Source organism: Protomyctophum bolini (assembly GCF_963924005.1).
Source record: "Protomyctophum bolini genome assembly, chromosome: 6".
NCBI classification, from domain to species: Eukaryota; Metazoa; Chordata; class Actinopteri; order Myctophiformes; family Myctophidae; genus Protomyctophum; species Protomyctophum bolini.
The window spans coordinates 36,972,924-36,990,649 of NC_137867.1; the positions used below are offsets into that span (position 1 = coordinate 36,972,924).

The following is a 17,726-nucleotide window of genomic DNA, read 5'->3' on the forward strand; positions in this document are numbered from 1 at the left end:
AATCCAGAGTGATTTACAGTAAGCAAGAACAACACGTGGTACTACATCAAATGCATAGAAATAGTCATCAAGAATCACAAGTAGACTAAGAACCTAACATCTGTCTAAGAGTAGAATATCTGTACAGTTAAGCTACAGTATGAGTATACACTATAGAGTGCTATGTCTACATAAAATGCTATCTAAATTACATAAGTTTAGCCTTTGCATCGTCGAGGCTAGTGCAAGTGCTACGGCAAGTGCTACAGGCTAAGACGAGTCTGAAGAGGTTGAGTTGTCAGACTACAGCAGAGGATTGGGAGTCTCCAAATGGATGTTATGGGAATGAAAAGTGGTGGGGGAGACCCTCACTCACTCACTCACCCAGTTTGATGTGGACCTTGTCGGTGGGGATGATGACAGAGGGGTACTGGTTGGTGGTGGGAGGGGGCGTGAGGCCCGTGTTGGTGGGCGAGGCGTCCAGGGGATAGCACATGGCCTCCATCAGGTTCAGCTGGCCGTTCCGCCGTACCTTGTGTCCCAGGCCGTACACCATGACCCGCGCCCAGGGAGCCTTGTACAGGCTGGAGCTGACAGAGAGATGAGAGACGTCAACAATAATGACACTAATAAATAATAATAATAATAATAATAAACTGCTAAGTTTGCAAGTACATTTTGAGTTTTTTTGGGTTTTTTTACTTTACTGGGGAACTTTAAAATCATTTTACTTTTACTCCACTACATCCCGAAGGAAAATATTGTACTTTTACTCCACTACAATTATTTGAAAACTAGAGTTACTAGTTACTTTGTAGATTTTGGTTATTATTACAAAAAAAATAAACTTTGAAAATAGCCGATCTACAAGCTTGTAGGATTTTTTATACATGTTATACATTTGAAAACTTGTGAAATGGGAGCTTCTGCATAATGAGTACTTTTACTGTTGGTACTTTAAGTACATTTTGATGCCAATACCGTTGTACTTTACTCAAGTACATTTTGAATTTCCACCACTGTGGTGGTGACTGACCACGGCTGAATGTGGACTCACTCTTTGCGGCAGCCCAGCGTGCTCTCCTTACAGGACACGATGACGAACGCAGCGCCTGGAAAGCTGACGTCCATGCTGACCTTTGACTCGCTCACCGGGAACTCCTCCGACGTGAACTGCTCTGGCGCATTCTGGTGCAGATTGGACAGCGTGTCAAAAGCAGCTTTTTCACAGAAAATCGCTTCACATCGAGGTCGCTATACACAATTTTGTTAACGGAAATAAAAACGGTAACTAAAGTTGTATAAAGTAGTTACTTGTTTACAAACCTCACTAAACCATAGTGAAAATGTAGTTTTCGTATCAAGCCAATTGACCTCATACATGAACCTAGTATGAAACATACAGTATATCTTTCGATTTTCTTTAACGTTTTTGAATCTCGTCCCTGACAAATACAACACAGTAAGAAGTGTTAGCTGGCAATGAAATCATTGGGTTTACCACCCAAGTAATCCCCTGGATTTATAACACAGTGACAGGCCTGCCCTACTATACCTGCAGAAAGCAGCAGATCTGCTTGCTGAGCTCCAGCAGGCTGTCCTCCCCCTGGTGGAGGGCGCGGGTAATGGCCACGGCCAGCCACTCCCGGATGGGCTGAGCGTTGCCCTGGTAGAACAGCTCTGTGGGAGAGCAGCTCTGGCCCTGCAGGTTGTGCAGCAGAGACTGGGCCAGCAGGATGGAGCCTGAGCCCAGGGTGCCATCTGCAGGACCAACCACAACGTTACATATATACACATCACAGCCCATTTTCATTTAGTTTTTAGTCCTAGGTCTTTTGAATAAAATGTAATTTAGTCATGTTTTTAGCCATCTGAGCGGTTTTAGTGTTGGTGTAGTTTTGTGTCAACTAAATATCATACGGTTTTAGTGGATTAAATCTACAGTTAATTTTGTCGATTTAAATGTATGTTGGCATCGTAATGGCAGATTTTACACTTGGTTCAGTTGGTTGCATGCTGAAAATAGCTGATCCATAAGCTCTCAACGTGTCACAGAACTAAAAGACAAGGACTTGTATTTTAGTTCTATTGGAGCTCTTCTCCACTAGTCCATCCCTAACAGGTTAGTATAGTTTCATTTGTTGACAAAATTGCCAATATGCTTAGTCTTAGTTTTAGTCATCATAGATTCGATTTTAGTTAGTTTTCGTCAGTGAAAAAAAAAGGTAGCCGACGATCACTTTGAGAACCGCGTGAATTCGCCAAGAAACAAATTCACTGCTTACCGGGCAGAGGCGGAGCCAGCAGCTGATTGGACAGAAGTTGCAGGTGTTCCAGCGTGATGTCACGGATGGCGGGGATGTGGAAGAGCCGTGTGAAGGTGTGGGGGCTCTTGGGGGCGTAGATGTTGAGTAGGGCCATGCGACAGTACAGCCGCGCCAGAGCACTCTCACAGCGAAGCAGCTCCCTGGAGACAAGTAGTGACATTCAAGTTTATCTCATCATTCACAGACACCTTTTTGTTGATTGAAATCAAAAGGATATAAAGCACAAAAAAGCCAGATGGCCCCTTTTCCGCCAAAAGAACTTTGGTTCTAGAACGTTCTAGAACTGGTTCATTCTAGATTCTTGGAACCTTGGTGCTTTCACGACACCGGCCATCTTTTTTGGTTTCAGTTCCAAACCGACATTTAGGATTCGGAACTATTCTTTTTTCAGTGGAAACACTCTGAACTGGTTCAATATTAGGTGGGGGGGGAAATAAGTGAACCGGTTCAACTAGGGTGGAAAAGGGGGCCATTGTGGCCTTTTTTTGGAAGTTCCGTGCCTGGTGTGCACATTATAAATTCCCTGAGTATGTACAGTATGCGGCGCAACCCTGATACCTGTGAATCTGAATGTTGCTGCTGTCAAGGGACACCAAGCCGTTGGCTGCGGTGCGCCGGGACCCGGCCGGAGGGCGCTCCAGCATCTCGATGGGATACCAGTACCGCACCAGTACCCCCTCACTGCGCAGGTAAGTTTCGACCTGCACGAGCTCATTCACCTGGAGATACGCACGCAGAGACACACACACACACACACACACACACACACACACACACACACACACACACACACACACACACACACACACACACACACACACACACACACACACACACACACACACACACACACACACACACACACACACACACACACACAGGTTGACCATGAATATCATTGAGACGATACAATGTCTCCACGATATGCCTTTTCAGAGATAGTGTTGTATCCGTGATACAGTGAATGTATGTGATACAGTGAATGCACAGTCTATGATTTGCAGTTCCATACCGTAATTTATATTTCTGTAGAACGGCGGTTTCGTTCGCCAAAAAGAACACGTATTTTGGTCTGTTACTCCTTTTTCTTTTAGTTTTTGTTACCTTGATAGGTGGTTGTACTCTTAAGTAACCATGACAACGAATACTTCTTGATAGTATATTTGTCCATATCGCCCACCCCTACCTGATGTCTTCAGGTACTGTACTTACAGTGTCCACATCCAGGACCACCCCGTGCAGTCCAAAGGTCTTCAACATGCCCCGGATGGCGAACTTGGGCAGGGCCGTCCCCCCCGTAGTGGTGTTGGTGTTGTTGCTGTCCGGGCAGCGGATGACCACAGTCAAGCCTGGGGGTTTACCCAGAAACGCATCAACAGGTCACAACAGGTCACATCCCTTGTTTTGCCAATTAAAAAACTTCCCCATAGTTAAAGGTAGGGCAAGTGATTTTCTTTGGTTAAAATAAGTGTAAAAAAGCTCCATATTGTGATAGTACTCATTGTTATAGTGTCTGTTCAGTAACAGGAGTCTCTCATGTCTCTCTGCTTTTTATTAAAGAGAAAATGCATTTTCAGGTCGGGATACCAATTTTATCCAATCAGGATAGAGAACGCAGTCAGGTTACAGAATAAACAAGTGTAATTGTAAGTGATGACACAAATAAATGAGCAGACGCAATTGGAACTGGAACACAAAAAAGAAGCTGAAAATGGCTACTCTCTCCTGATTGGCTGAAATTGTGTCTCCTACATGAAAATGTATTTTCTGTTTATTAAAGAGCCCTGTTACTGAACAAACACTCTATAGCAATGATTACTATTATCAGAATATAGTGATTTAACCTTTTAACAAAAAACTTTTAGTTTTAACCAACACATATCACTTACACTATCTTTAACCCTGTAAGACCCGGATATATTTCTACTTGCAAAAAAGAGATTTCAACCTTACTAATACTTTGTACTACTAGGACTGGGATGCATCACCAACAGTCTAAAATCCAATTGATGACAATTGTTGTTTCCAATGTTATGGTGCACACATGCGTTTCCACTTATAGGCAGAACTCTTTCAGCAGGACGTGTTTATTAATTTGGTTCATGAGTGCAGACTCTGTGGGTGAGAGATACCTTTTCGGACTTTGTCTATTGTAAACTTGTTGGCCTCGTCCTTGATGTCCTCGATGGTAGGCAGGTAGAGGTCTCGAGGAATGCCACCGTTCTCTTCGTACAGGAACTCCACCGTCTGCCGTGCGATGTCAACCATGCCTAGAGCCACGGAAGCAGAGCAGTATGGTCAGTGGTTCTATTTCCAAGTCAAGAGAGCGCTGCAAAATTTACATTATTATGTAAATTAGTATTATTATTAGTATTATTTTGGTCATGGACAGACCCTCATTTGAAAGAAATGTTATGCCAGGGACTCCCATAATTGTCAGCGTTATGATGTCACTAAATTGGTGTGTTTTCGATTGGACCTTTTGACTCGAAGGCTTTCAGCTTTCAGAATGAAACCAAAAATACACAGGGAAGACATATTACTCCATAGACACATACAAAACAGGGGAAAAAAGTTCCTTATAGGGGGGGGGGGTTGATTGTTGTTTGTGTGTAATGTGTTCAGTACATTCACATAGAGCACCAATATTACGTGGCTATGAAGTGACAAGAAGAATTTGTACAGAAACTCCACCACGCTTGACAAGACCACACACACACACACACACACACACACACACACACACACACACTATGAATGCATTTCACTGGTGCTTTAATCACATTCATTGCATCATTTATCAACTTCTTGCCAAATCTCTTTCATGTGGAATGTATAATCCTCCCCCCCCCCCCCCCCCCCCTCTTTCTTCTTCCTTGTCATGATTTGTACAAGGCTAATTAGTTTCCATCTGCATTTGTACAGTAACTGTGCTCCGCGGTTAGCGTAGTGTGACCACACATCAGAATGGTGTTCAGACAGATTACACAACTGGAAGCGCGGCGGAGGTGCTAAGTGGCTAGAAGTGAAATTCAAACAGGGGAATACTAATCAGCCAGAGGTTATGCAGTGGTGGATAGACTCACATTGTTTACTTACGTCTAAGTAAAAGTACCAATACTGCAATATACTGTAGAAGTACTCTGTTACACACAAGTAAACGTCCGCAATTCAAAATGTACTCGAGTACAAAAGTATTAACATCAAAAAGTCCTTAACCCATTTAGGCCTGACGTCGAAATAAATAAGAAGTCTTCTGAAAGAATATATATTCAAAGATTTGTGCCACATTTTCACGATTTTTCAAAAATAGCAGAACTACAAGCTCGTAGCACGCCACTCGTGGTGCGCTATGAGCTTGTACAGTAGATCTGCTATTTTTCAATAGCTAAATAATGCTTAGTTAAAACACCAAATGGGTTCCTGTCCAGAATGGATTAAAGTATGAAAAGTCACAATGTGATGCACTGTGAGATCGTAGATAGGCTATTTTCAAATGGCCGGAATTAAGTGGTTAATGTATCGTTTGTAATAATAATCTAGATCTATAAAGTAACCAGTACCTAAAGTTTTCAAATAAATGTGGTGGAGCAAAAAGGTAGAATTTTGGATATTTGGAGTAGAAGTATAAGTATTGTAAATACTCCAGTAAAGTAAAAGTACAGTACAAGTATTAACCCATTCATGAGGGGAACCCCTTTTGGTGTTTTAAGCATTATGTTATACATCAGCTATTGAAAAATAGCAGATGTACAAGCTCATGTGGCGCAAATCTTTGAATATAAATGACGTTTTAAGTCAAATCTTGGATTCTGGGGGGTCCCTGGAACTACATATCTCAGATGGGGGTCGGCGGCCAAATACAGATAATTCTGGGGGTCCTTGACATGAAAAAGGTTGAGCACCAATGAGATAGAAACATAGGGTTTTCAAAAAACTGTTAGGATTTAGAAGACATTTTTTAGAATCGTCCTCAGGTGACAGGTCTAAATGGGTTAATGTACTTAGTCACTTTTCACCATTGGTTATGCATACCATCTTTAAGTAAAACATGCTACTGCTACTCACCCAGCTGCAGCGCTCCTTTGATCTGGTCCAAGCCGGACTTCCTCTCGGCCTCGTTGCGGAAGCGCCTGCGGATCGTCGGGAACACCTTGGTCTCCCACGCCTTCACCAGCAGGGCATAGTGGTCCTCCTGTGGTCAGACCAAACGTTTTAACTCGTTCAGACGAAATGGTTTAAAACCATCCAAAGAAACGCTTTAACGCAGCGAAGCGAAGACCGTGCAGGGTGCTGATAATTACCGGCCATGACCAAATCAACAAGGCGTCGCCTTAATCCAGTGTTGATGTCGTCGATAAAAACTATGACGAAAAATGTTCGTCGACTACCTTTTTTCACTGAGGAAAACGAAATAAAAACTAAGAATAAATATATCGACAATTTCGTCAACGGATAAAAACTAAATGTTAGGGTGGGACTAGTGGAGAAGAGATCCAGTAGAACTAAAAGACACATCGTGCTGTGAGCTTGTAGATCGGCTATTTTCAGCATGCAACCAAGGGTCAAAATCAACTCAAGATTTAGTCAACTAAAATCTTACGATATTTTGTTGACTAACACTAGACTAACACTAAAAGATTTCAGATGACTAAAATAAATAATATTAAATAATAAACTAACTAAATTAAATTTTATTCAAAAGACTGACTAAAACTGAATCAAACTTTGCTGTCAAAATCAAGACCGTCTTACTCTGGGGGCATCCTCATCATCTTCGTCGTCACTCTCGTCATCAGCGATGGGTGCAGGGTGGGGATCAGGGCCCGACGTCACCAGGTTCTCATAGCTGAGCTCCACCTTGTAATGGCTCGACAGGTCACTGTTGTACTCTGTCCAAACAAAACAAAACACAACAAACAATGTTATATGACAAGTCACTGTTGTACTCTCCATCCATCCATCCATCTTCAACTGCTTATCTGTAGTCGGGTCGCGGGGGCAACAGCTCCACCAGAGCGCTGCAAACTTCCCTCTCCAGAACAACATTAGTAACTTCCTCCTGGGGGATCCTGAGGCGTTCCAGGGCCAGTTTAGAAATATAATCCCTCCATTTGATCCTTGGTCTGGTCCGGGGTCTCCTCCCAGGGGGACGTGCATCGAGGACTTCCCTAGGGAGGTGGTCCACCACGTGCCCAGTTTCAGTGGGCACAACACCGTGCCCAGTTGAAACCCCACCACTTCTGGTGGAGAGCAGTTGTAAGATCCCATAGCTGGTGGTGACGGAGGCGTTGCAAACCGAATCAATGTTAAAGCTGCTCTGGGTCTCAACCACTTCATATAATGGAGTATACGGGGGTACGAATATACTGTATATGTACCTAGCAGATAACCTCCCATAGCCGGGGGGGGGGGGGGGGGGCTATGAATGTACTACTTTGCAAAAAAAGAAGAAAATATCTGCCTATCAATGATGTCACTAGTGGACCGGTTACTGAACTGCCCACAGCCCTCCTATGGCACAGACTGAGTAGAAAATAATTGCGGTATTTTATCATGGAACATTATTGAGGACAAATTATATGAAGATAGGTTGAAAAGTGGTGAAGTGGTCCTTTTAAGCGGTTCAGCAAACACAAGAGAGACACAGGAAAAGCACTCCTAGAGAATTATGCAAAGTGGACAGAGAGACGTACGTTGCTGGGCAACTGCTACGGCGGCGATCCGACAGGGGGGGCCGTGGGAGCCAGAGTCAGACGCCACGCTGGCACCGGCGTCGTTGTCACTGTCTGAGGCCATGGCAAAGGGGAGCGCTTCAAAATTAGCACTGATCTCCTCTGCGAGGTCTACACACAGGTCAGCAGCATTCCGGTGCGCCTGGCCCTCTGCGTAGGCAAACGGACGGCACCCGAAGTTGGCACGAATCTTGGTGTTCTAGAAGAGAGAATTGGCATTTTGCATCATGGGAGACTGTAATTGTTCTAGTGGCTTCACGGTTGGCCACACATTTTTGTCTTGAGAGCTACTTTCAAAATGACCAGCTCTTCAAGATCTACCCGCCCAAACAACTGTCTCATTGGATGAAAATTGTTTAAAAATGTTTCTGAGGGGACTTTGGAATAGCGTTTATAACACAAACGCACTTGGAATGGGAAATGGAACTGGTAGGTTTCTTTTGTGCGCAACATTCTTGAAAACAAAGTCTATTTATATCAGGATGTCTATTTAAATTAGGATAAATATGCAAAGCCTGTAAAGATGAAACAGAAGTGGAGAGGAGTCTTGCTCATGATCAGAGCTTCCGCTGCTCCAGTCTGGCTACGTGAGACTACCTGGTGAGGTACAGACAAGAAACGCTGCCTCATTTTGGGGGCTCTAGTCATAATTCCTTATTATAAAAAACTGGGAGAATCAACAGTGGTGACGGCAAAGGCCTTTTTCTCATGTGCCTTTTATTCGTTATGTCTTAATGAGTCTCAATTTTATGCCATGTCAGATTACCAGAGGAATATTTGTGTTCACACAAACGCATACTGCAAAAGGATTATGGACGTCGTCTCGACCGACGGTGACCCACCTTCTTCTGGATGTGAACGAGGGGCCACATTCCCCCAGCCACGTCCTCCAGGACGGGGCTGAGTCGCTGGCCACAGTATGTGAAGTAGACCCTCCCTTTGGGAGCCTGACCGGGGGGCGGCGGGGTTCCTTCCGAACGCTCCCAGCCGATGCCTGCCACGTCACCTGTGGTCATGTGAGGAAAGAGCAACCATTGTGATTCCCAAACAAAAAAAACAATGGTAAAGTGAAAGTTTGGGCTGTCCGAGTTAACTCATTTAATCGCGATTGGATTAACTCACTGTTATGTTCATCGCGATTGATCATTTTAATCGCAAGTAATCACATGTGTATTTAATTGTTTTCAACATGTGGATCCGCAAATTACACTGTGTAGCTTTGTATCTTTGAATCTTTTGCATCTGCCCGTGGGAACGCAGCATAAGAATGCAACACAAGAAAGGTGAGAGTAATGTTGCGTTCAGATGGGCGGATGAAACGATGCAAAAAGGCCATTTTAATTTGCAACCTACGGGTTGAGAACCCCTGGTCTATGTGCAAGTGCACCAGAGTCCATGCAGGAGTCAGTAGTCAAAGGTTATACTATGTTATGGAAGCAAGATACGCATTGGAGAACGTGCTTTTATCGAAAGAGCAGACAGACGCCATTCCTAATTTTTAAAGAGCAGATTTAGATCAAATCCATAACATAATGTAATATGGATTTATACAGGACCGAATACAGAGTGGAGCAGGGGGGTGGGGGAGGGCTGGGAGAAGGAAATCATAATAACATTAGACATGTTGGTCTGCTGTCTCACCGGGAAGCAGAGCCACGTCCAACCTCACACTCTTCCACTGCAGGAGACTGGAGCCATTATAGTGCACAGCCCTGCCGTTACTGACACACACACAGAGACAGGACAGGGGGATAGAGAGAGGCAGACAACAGGGAGAGAGAGAGAGAGAGAGAGAGAGAGAGAGAGAGAGAGGAATTCAGGTCAGCAATCAGGTCAGAGACAGGAGAGAGCGCTATAGGAAAGCAACTCTGTAGGAGTCAGAGTTTCGTCGATTTCCGAGCTTCGTCAGTTTGGTGTGCATTGGGACGGGAGTGGGACGGGGGGGGGGACCTACTTGTGGAAGAGACAGGTGCCGACGGGGTTGGTCCACGCTCCGTCTCTCTTCTCCGCTTCGGTGGCGAAGCCAAACGACACGATGGGGCCGCTGTCGTCCTCCGAGTCTCCATAGGAGACGATCTCTATCTCCCAGTAGAAGGAAGGAGCCTGGACGAGGCATTTAGCATTTAACATCATTGGCAGAGTAAAGTACGACACGTATGTAGGACATTTCCTAATATTGACACAAGGCTCTCATAATTTGAGCACATTTTCAACAATCAGAAATAGTGAAAGCAGCATAAGAGTAAAGCAGAAACCGTCTACCCACCTGAACTGGCACAGGAGAGGTGGCGTAGATGAAGGTGCCCCTGGGCAGACCTCCGCCAGCGCTGGGGTCTGCCAGGAAGGTGACGGAGGTCAGCCGGGAGGAGAACATGCAGGCGCGTACCGGAGGGAACACCCTGGACGGACACCACGTGATCTCTTTGGGCTAATGGAGGTGGAGTCCAGAGGACATGGATTAATAACTAGCTGGTTGGCTGCTCCCCAGAATACAGAACGTCTTCCATCCATAAAAAAGAAGGTTTGTATATCTACAATTAGATTTGCTCAAATCAATGGACTTTTTTTTCCTTTCTCTCTCCCGTACCTGACGGCGGTCTGTCTGCAGGGGTGGGGGTGGCGGGCGGGCGCAGTCACGGTAAAGCATCCTCACTCTCTCGCACTGTGCCTCCACCATACCTAGACGCTCCCCTATACAAGAGGATTCTGTATTGTTAACACACAGTGCACAGTATCCATACGACCTCCACAGCTAAATAATACGGTAGCGTAGATGGCCGTTTCCCAAACAGCGGGCCGACCGGGACCCATTTGTGGGTAGTGGACACATGTTTATGGGTCCCTTTATTTTTTGTTTCCTACGTTTTGGGATTATAAGTATTATTATTTCAAAACATTTTCAAAAAACATTGCCCCCCCCCCCCCCCAAAAAAAAAGAATAATAATAAATAAAATAAAAATTAAATTAAATGTTTTATTTTTCTTCATAATTTAAGAAATTAAATACAAATAAAATAAATTCCATAAATTAGAAAACAAAACAAAACATATTTTTACTACGGTACTTTGCGTCACGAGAAAACATAACATTTCTTTTTTGGGTCACGGGCAAAAAGGTTTGGGATTGGACATTATGACAGTCTAGCTCTTGACATTATGTTAAGAGCTAGACTGTAAAATCTGTTGAACATTACATCCATCATTCCGTACATCTGATTTATAGTGTTTGTGCATCTGTTTTTAGCAAAGTCCACACAGCCTTGTGTATGGTTTCACTGTACAAGCCGTTTGTACTTAGACATGCATGGCTTAATCTTTGAGACAAGAACATGCTACTGGCAGGATCATCCTGGTTTAAAAGATCTAAACACGGGTGAATAGATATACTCATACTGTTCCACCCCGAGGTCATATGACTTTGTTCATTGTATGTGTTTCTAATCTTCTCTGTACTGTAGGTGTGGAGATGACTTTCTCTGTGAGTGTGTGTGTGTGTGTGTGTGTGTGTGTGTGTGTGTGTGTGTGTGCGTGCATGCGTGCGTATGATGGGTTGCAGGTGTGATCGGCCATTCCAGCGTTGAGTTCAAAAGGCCGGCTTTCCTCAGCTCCTGCAGACTTTCCTTTCTCAACTGCCAGACAGACTGCCAGCTACCCTGTCACTCTTTGAGTAATGTTTGAAAGACGTTGTTGGCAGCGTTTATGTCGACCTTGTTTTCTCCTGTGTTTTGATTAGGTGTTCGGTTAGCAATTTGTCGTTTGGTTTCTTATGATTTGATGAGGTTAGTTTAGCTTGCTCACGTTTAGGTTGTGTCTTTTGCTTATTTGGTTATACGTTTCCCCGCCAGGATTAATTAACAACATGCCAGGATATCGCGCCCTTATTTTGAAGATCCAAAACTCTGCGACCGGATGTTGTGTCAGCTTAATGGTGTGTGTTGTCTCGACGGGATGTTATTGTTTGCCTGGAGCATGAGAAGCAGTGGCCGCCTGGGAGGGGATTTTGGAGACTAAAGCTACTGAAAGCATGCGTGTGCCATGTAACCAAGATGGCGCCGCACAGGGTCTACTCTAAGCTAACAACAGATAGCCATTCGAAGATAAAGTGAGTAGCCTTTCCACTAGATCAAATCAAACACATTTATACAACTGAATAAACATAGATACGTATTTTGGCAGCGTCGCTTCCCGACAAATAACGCAGACTAAATTTTTTAGGGGGAAAAGGTTACATTTGTAATCGTGACAGCCCTAATACTGACAGTATGTGATAAAAGCTCACCGGGGCTCTGTAGTATGCATAATTGTCAATATGTGATAGCTAGTATGTATATTGTCTCTCAGTATGTGATCACAGCTCACCAGGGCTGCACTCCTGTGCCACCAGGTTCAGCACCTCCACAGCAGCAGGACACTGCTGGATGAACTCCTCACAGAAGGAGCTGTCCTCCAGAAGCTGAGCCATCACCAGGCACGCCCTGACAACACACAACACCTTTGGATTATTATGGTTTCATTCAAATTCAGTGGATTTGAGTCAAGGGATCTAGATTCAATCCAGGCTATACAGCTACGTAAAAAGTTATGTATGTAACTTATGATGTATGTTATATGTGTTTCAAGCCTTATGACCTGCTGTAAAACCAATTGCCCTTCGGGGACACTAATAAATAACCTTGAACCTTGAACTAAGGTTCTATGAATACCGGATACTACAGCAAAGACTGCACTTCCTCCGACGTCTCAGGGTTCATGGTGTTGACCAAAGATTTATGTTAGTGTTCTATCGAGCAGTCTTGGAAAGCCTGGTCAGGTTTGGCATCACAGTTTGGTTCGGTAATCTCTCAGTGCAACTGAGGTCCAAATTGTTAAGATTGGTGCAGACTGCAGGGAAGATCATAGGGGTAAGACAACTCCCCTCTCTGCAGTCTATTTATGAGCAGGCTACATTAAAACAGGCTCAAAACATTGTCAGTGATGTTACCCATGTTTTAAATGGCGAGTTTGTACTGCTGCCCTCTGGGAGAAGATACAAAGAACCAAAGTGGAAGTACATCAGATTTAAAAAATAATTTGTATCAGCATCAACTAAGATGCTGAACGAGGCTCTGAAACAGCGGTAACTACGTGAGGCTAGATTATTCACATAATGTGTGCAATTGTGTAATGTTGTGTCTTCCTCTGTAATGTATTTTTTGTTGTCTTTGATGTTTTATGTGTGGCTGTAGCTGGGGTGAAAGCCCAAGACAAATTTCCCTTGTGGACAATAAAGTTTACCTTGACCTTAGATGACCGCCAGAGGCGGTTTTTTCAACACCTGGATATACATCGCGCGCACTATATCCAGGTGTTGAAAACACCGCCTCTGGCGGTCAGTAGGTATGAAATAGAACCCCCTTTTGTCTAATCTGGATTTCTGTGTGTTCTGGTGACTGCTGACACAAACATATTTGGTTGAATAGTTTGGTTGAAAGTAGTTATTTATTTTTAATCTCGACAATTTGTGAAATTCTTTGAATATATGCAATTGTTTTCAAGTAAACATTTTAACTAAAATCTTTTCTTCTGGGGGTCCTTGGAACAAAATATTTTGAAATGGCGGTCTGCGGCCAATACAGTTATCTTAAAAATGTATGTCGCTATAACAGTGGTTCTCAAACTTTAAGGACTTAGAACAGTGGTTGTCAACCAGTGGTCCTTGAGGGGGTTCCAGGTGGTCCCCAGCTAAATAATGGACCATTGGACCCTTAATCCATTCAGGCCCGACGTAAAAAATAAAATAAAAAGTCTTCTAAATAATGACAATTTTCGGAAAGATTTGAGGCACATTTTAACGGGTTTTAAAAAAATAGCAGACCTACAAGTTCATAGCGCGCCGGCTAAATCTCATCAAATGGTGGTCCGTGGCTCAAATGGCGGAAAAAAAATGGCGCTTGGTATGAAAATGGTTGAAAAAGACATTTCGTAGAACCGGCCTTGGCTTAATTAGGTCTTAATAATGGGGTTAAATGACTCTACCTTGTTCTGATCTCAGCCAGCAGACGCACCGCAGCCATGACGGGGCTGGAGCCGTCTCCAGTGGCGGGCAGTGAGGTGTGTATGGAGAGACTGCCCTCCTGTGGCAGGAGCATGGACTGCACCGCCTGCACCACCTTCTCTGTGATGGACAGCTTGTAGAGAGGGAGGGCCTGTCATCGGGGGGGGGGGGGGAGAAAAAGGAGAAGCGCTCTATGATTTCAGATCAAAGAGGGACGGGGGGTATCGCAGCGTTTGATATCGGTGGGACCACTACCTCAGATCTTGGCGTGCAGAGACGGGATATGGGCACCGTCAGGATGTCGGAGGCTTTGCACGCTTGTCTGTATTCGCACGAGGGGAACTTGACGGTAGCGATGCCCTCCTGCTCGTTGATGGACATTACTACCCCGACACTGCCCAGCACTCCTTTACCGACCACCTGCGGGGCGGAGATCAAAGGAAATCTTTAAGAAAGGAAGTCTTTAGAGTCCCTCGGTTTCAGAGGGAGACGGCTTTACATAATGCTTTGATTTTCCAGAGAGGTGTGCTTCATCAGTGAATTATAGCACGTTTTTGGCAGACATCCACATAGGCTACAGTGCATGGTTGTACCAATTTGTCTCTCTTCTTCTCACCCACCTGGACCTCGGATCCGATCTTGATGGTTTCTTTGAAGCCTCCGAGGGCACAGAGCGCGGCCACGGCCTGCCTGCCGATGGCCTGCAGCTTGGCCAGCTTTCTGCCGCTGCTGCTGCCGGTCTCCAGGATGCTCTCAGCGTACTTCCCCAGCTGAGGTATGAACATCAGAGCTCGGGAGAGGACCTGGAACAACCCCATGGTGATGAAAAGGAATTGGAAAGAATGAGCCGCTATGCAGTGACAAATTAAACTGAATATGAATAGTCACACAACCATTTTAGCAAGTGTCACTGAACACATTTTTCTTTCTTTTGTTGAGGTCCATTCTTTTTTTCATTAATTTATTTAGTTATTGCCAGTTCTCTGTGAGGAGAATAAACTATCAGCCTGTTCTTTTTTTGCCCGGCAGCAAAGAGTTTCACCAGGAGAACGTACATGTAACATAGCATGGAAGTAGGTTTGTTCCCTTCCTTACTGAACAGGCAACCAGACCAACCAGTAGAATTAGAGGTCTGTGAGACAACAATGACTGTGCCGGCCTGGTATCGAGTAAATATCCCTTTATTTTTTGAGTGGTGCAACCACTCCCTTACGGAGCTATGTGTGTGGGTGGCTGGGTGCCTGGCTGCCTGGGTATGAGCACGGAAATAGCATGGTTGTTTTTCACCACCTGTGCACAACCCAACCCAACACACACTATCGTTGCGGACACGGGGCGGCTCGCCGGAACCGGGCCGGCATAAAACATTTGGGAACCACTGGTCTATGGCCCAGTCTTTAAACCCCCCCACCCCCAGCTTTATTGCCAATCATTCCCTACAAAGGTCGAACCAGATTCTTGTTCACATATCCCGCTATACCAAGTAGAAGCGTGGTCCCACAGGTGGCAGAAGACTGATGACTGGCGCTGCCTTACCTTCTCTGCAGTGCTGGTCCAGATCTGAGCCGTGTTGGACTCGGGGGCAGTGAGCAGGCTGTGCAGCAGGGCGATCACCTCAGCCGCCATGCTGTTGGCTACGTGGCCGCTGATGAATGGCCTGACAGGGTCTGTCCTGCAGAGGCAGCAGAGAGAGAGAGAGAGAGAGAGACAGAGAGATAGATAGAGAGAGAGTCAGAAATGATCATAAGTGGTGGCACAGTCGGTAGCGCTGTCACTTAACAGCTAGAAGGTCATGGGTTTGATTCCTGCTGGGGACACTGGGGGCGTGTTCTCTCCTCCGCATCATCAGTGCCCATACCCTAGCGGGGTTGGTACACTCACAAAAAACATGCAGTAATCCTGGTTTCTAAACTGCCTCCCCCTGGCTAGCTGTGGCGCCTGATAGAGGGGAAAGGAACTGGTTGGAATAACACGTTCCTTCGCTTCCTTTGCACTACAGTATGTCCTACCTTGGAAACTCCCCCCCCCCCCCCCCCCCCATGTCAGATAAAAAGAAGCGGCTTGGACTCCTCATGCAAAGAAGCATGAGGTCAGTCTGTTGCTCTCCCCAGGTTGGCAGAGGGAGTGTAGCGCCCATGATTACACTAGACAAGTAAGAAATGGTCACACGCAAAGCCAGGTTAGATTTCAGTCTAAATAATTCAGCTGTCCTTGACATTTGTTTGTGTGAAAATCCCTCCACACTGCAGAGGTTACCTACCTGGCCAGGTCTGCGTTCCTGTCCCTGCAGACGGCGGTCTGAGCGGTCTTCTTCTTGTCGCCGGTGCTGATGCCTCCGGCGGCCTCCGGGGCCAGAGCCTCCACAGGCGGTCCTACGCTCACGATGAGCCCAGACTGGGCCCACTTGTTGGCCTTCCGCAGGGCGGCGGACGCCTCCTCTGTGATCACCTCACAGCTTCCGCTCTGAGCGGGTCGGGGGGAAAAAAGAACAGCAGGGGGTTAGGGCACCTTTTACCATAAAACAATACATTATTTCAAAATATGTAAAAACATTTAACACAATCAGTGCCGGGATTCCTTCAAAATAGAAGCTCTGGGGTGCCGGAATAGTTAGGTAAAGTTAGTTGTGGCAAATCTGCAAAAAATAAAAGCTTACCACTAGCTTTCTTCACAGATGTGTTCATAAAGGTCTCTGCTATCATAGAAAAAATTGTTCCAGATTTGCCATAACTTTTTACTCTGATTTGCGGCCAATTCTTGGGTCATAGTGAATCCTCTCACCTTGGTCATGTCTCTGTCCATCTTCACCACCTTCTCCATGTTGGCTCCTGTGCCGAGGCGGAAGGGCCGTCCCTCTGAACTGCTGCATGTCAAGAGGAGGAAGAGGAGGCAAGAGCAGCCACGTCAGACAAGCACTGAAAACCTTGGCTGGTGGGAATTTATAACTCTGGCATTCAAACAGCTTTTTCCCCACGTCTATCCGGCTCCTCAATGCTGCTGGTGTCCCCCCCTGACCCCCTCATATCCTCCCTCCATCCCCACTCAGAGTGGAATGGACTGACTTGTGCTGTCTGACATGAACACTTGAACTCTCTGCACTTTATATTTATTCACTATTCATTGCACATGTTGTATTCGCACTGTCTTGTCCTGTTTTGCACGTCCACCAAACCAAATGTTTACATGTCATGGCAATAAAGGCTTCTTATTCTGATATATATCAGAAGCTGTCTCTCTCTTAACCAATGACCAGTAATGTTTTAAAAATCGTTCTAATTCAAGGGGACCCTAAAAACTTCGCTGGGGTCTTTACATGACCCCCTCCAATAACCAATCTATAAGCTCACACAACTCACCGCATTTTCCTGAAGCTGAACAATGTTTTGTTCGCAAATTATCACATGCCCAGAATAGGGATGCTAGATATTTCTGACATACTGTACATGTACAGTAAGCCACATTCTGGCATGGCAGTGAGGAGAAATGTGAAAGTGCCAAGAAAGAGGGAATGACATACAACAGAAACCTTGAAACTCCATGTTTCAAGTAAATGAATGCCCGACTTGGTCATACAAGAGTGTTGCATAATAGTACCAAAAATTCCATTAAGACCGGGAAAGAATCAGTCTCATCTTCGATTTTATTTTTATT

The 17,726-nt window shown here is 45.1% G+C and overlaps 1 protein-coding gene across 2 annotated transcripts in view; it reads right to left on the bottom strand.

Annotated features, from left to right (window-relative positions):
• hectd4 (HECT domain E3 ubiquitin protein ligase 4) overlaps positions 1-17,726 on the bottom strand; it is an 84,682-nt gene that overhangs the window by 23,867 nt on the left and 43,089 nt on the right. For both annotated transcript variants that reach the window (XM_080766945.1, XM_080766944.1), the window contains exons 39-60: positions 16,857-16,938; positions 16,336-16,538; positions 15,612-15,747; positions 14,696-14,878; positions 14,331-14,495; positions 14,057-14,226; positions 12,401-12,516; positions 10,629-10,732; positions 10,308-10,469; positions 9,996-10,144; positions 9,683-9,762; positions 8,884-9,047; positions 8,003-8,240; positions 7,062-7,198; positions 6,375-6,501; positions 4,439-4,576; positions 3,519-3,655; positions 2,865-3,025; positions 2,265-2,446; positions 1,535-1,740; positions 1,037-1,167; positions 364-569 (exon numbers count right to left, since the gene is read on the bottom strand). In XM_080766945.1, coding sequence (XP_080623071.1) covers positions 364-569; positions 1,037-1,167; positions 1,535-1,740; positions 2,265-2,446; positions 2,865-3,025; positions 3,519-3,655; positions 4,439-4,576; positions 6,375-6,501; positions 7,062-7,198; positions 8,003-8,240; positions 8,884-9,047; positions 9,683-9,762; positions 9,996-10,144; positions 10,308-10,469; positions 10,629-10,732; positions 12,401-12,516; positions 14,057-14,226; positions 14,331-14,495; positions 14,696-14,878; positions 15,612-15,747; positions 16,336-16,538; positions 16,857-16,938 — 3,377 coding nt within the window. The remainder of the gene's footprint in view (positions 1-363; positions 570-1,036; positions 1,168-1,534; positions 1,741-2,264; positions 2,447-2,864; positions 3,026-3,518; positions 3,656-4,438; positions 4,577-6,374; positions 6,502-7,061; positions 7,199-8,002; positions 8,241-8,883; positions 9,048-9,682; positions 9,763-9,995; positions 10,145-10,307; positions 10,470-10,628; positions 10,733-12,400; positions 12,517-14,056; positions 14,227-14,330; positions 14,496-14,695; positions 14,879-15,611; positions 15,748-16,335; positions 16,539-16,856; positions 16,939-17,726) is intronic.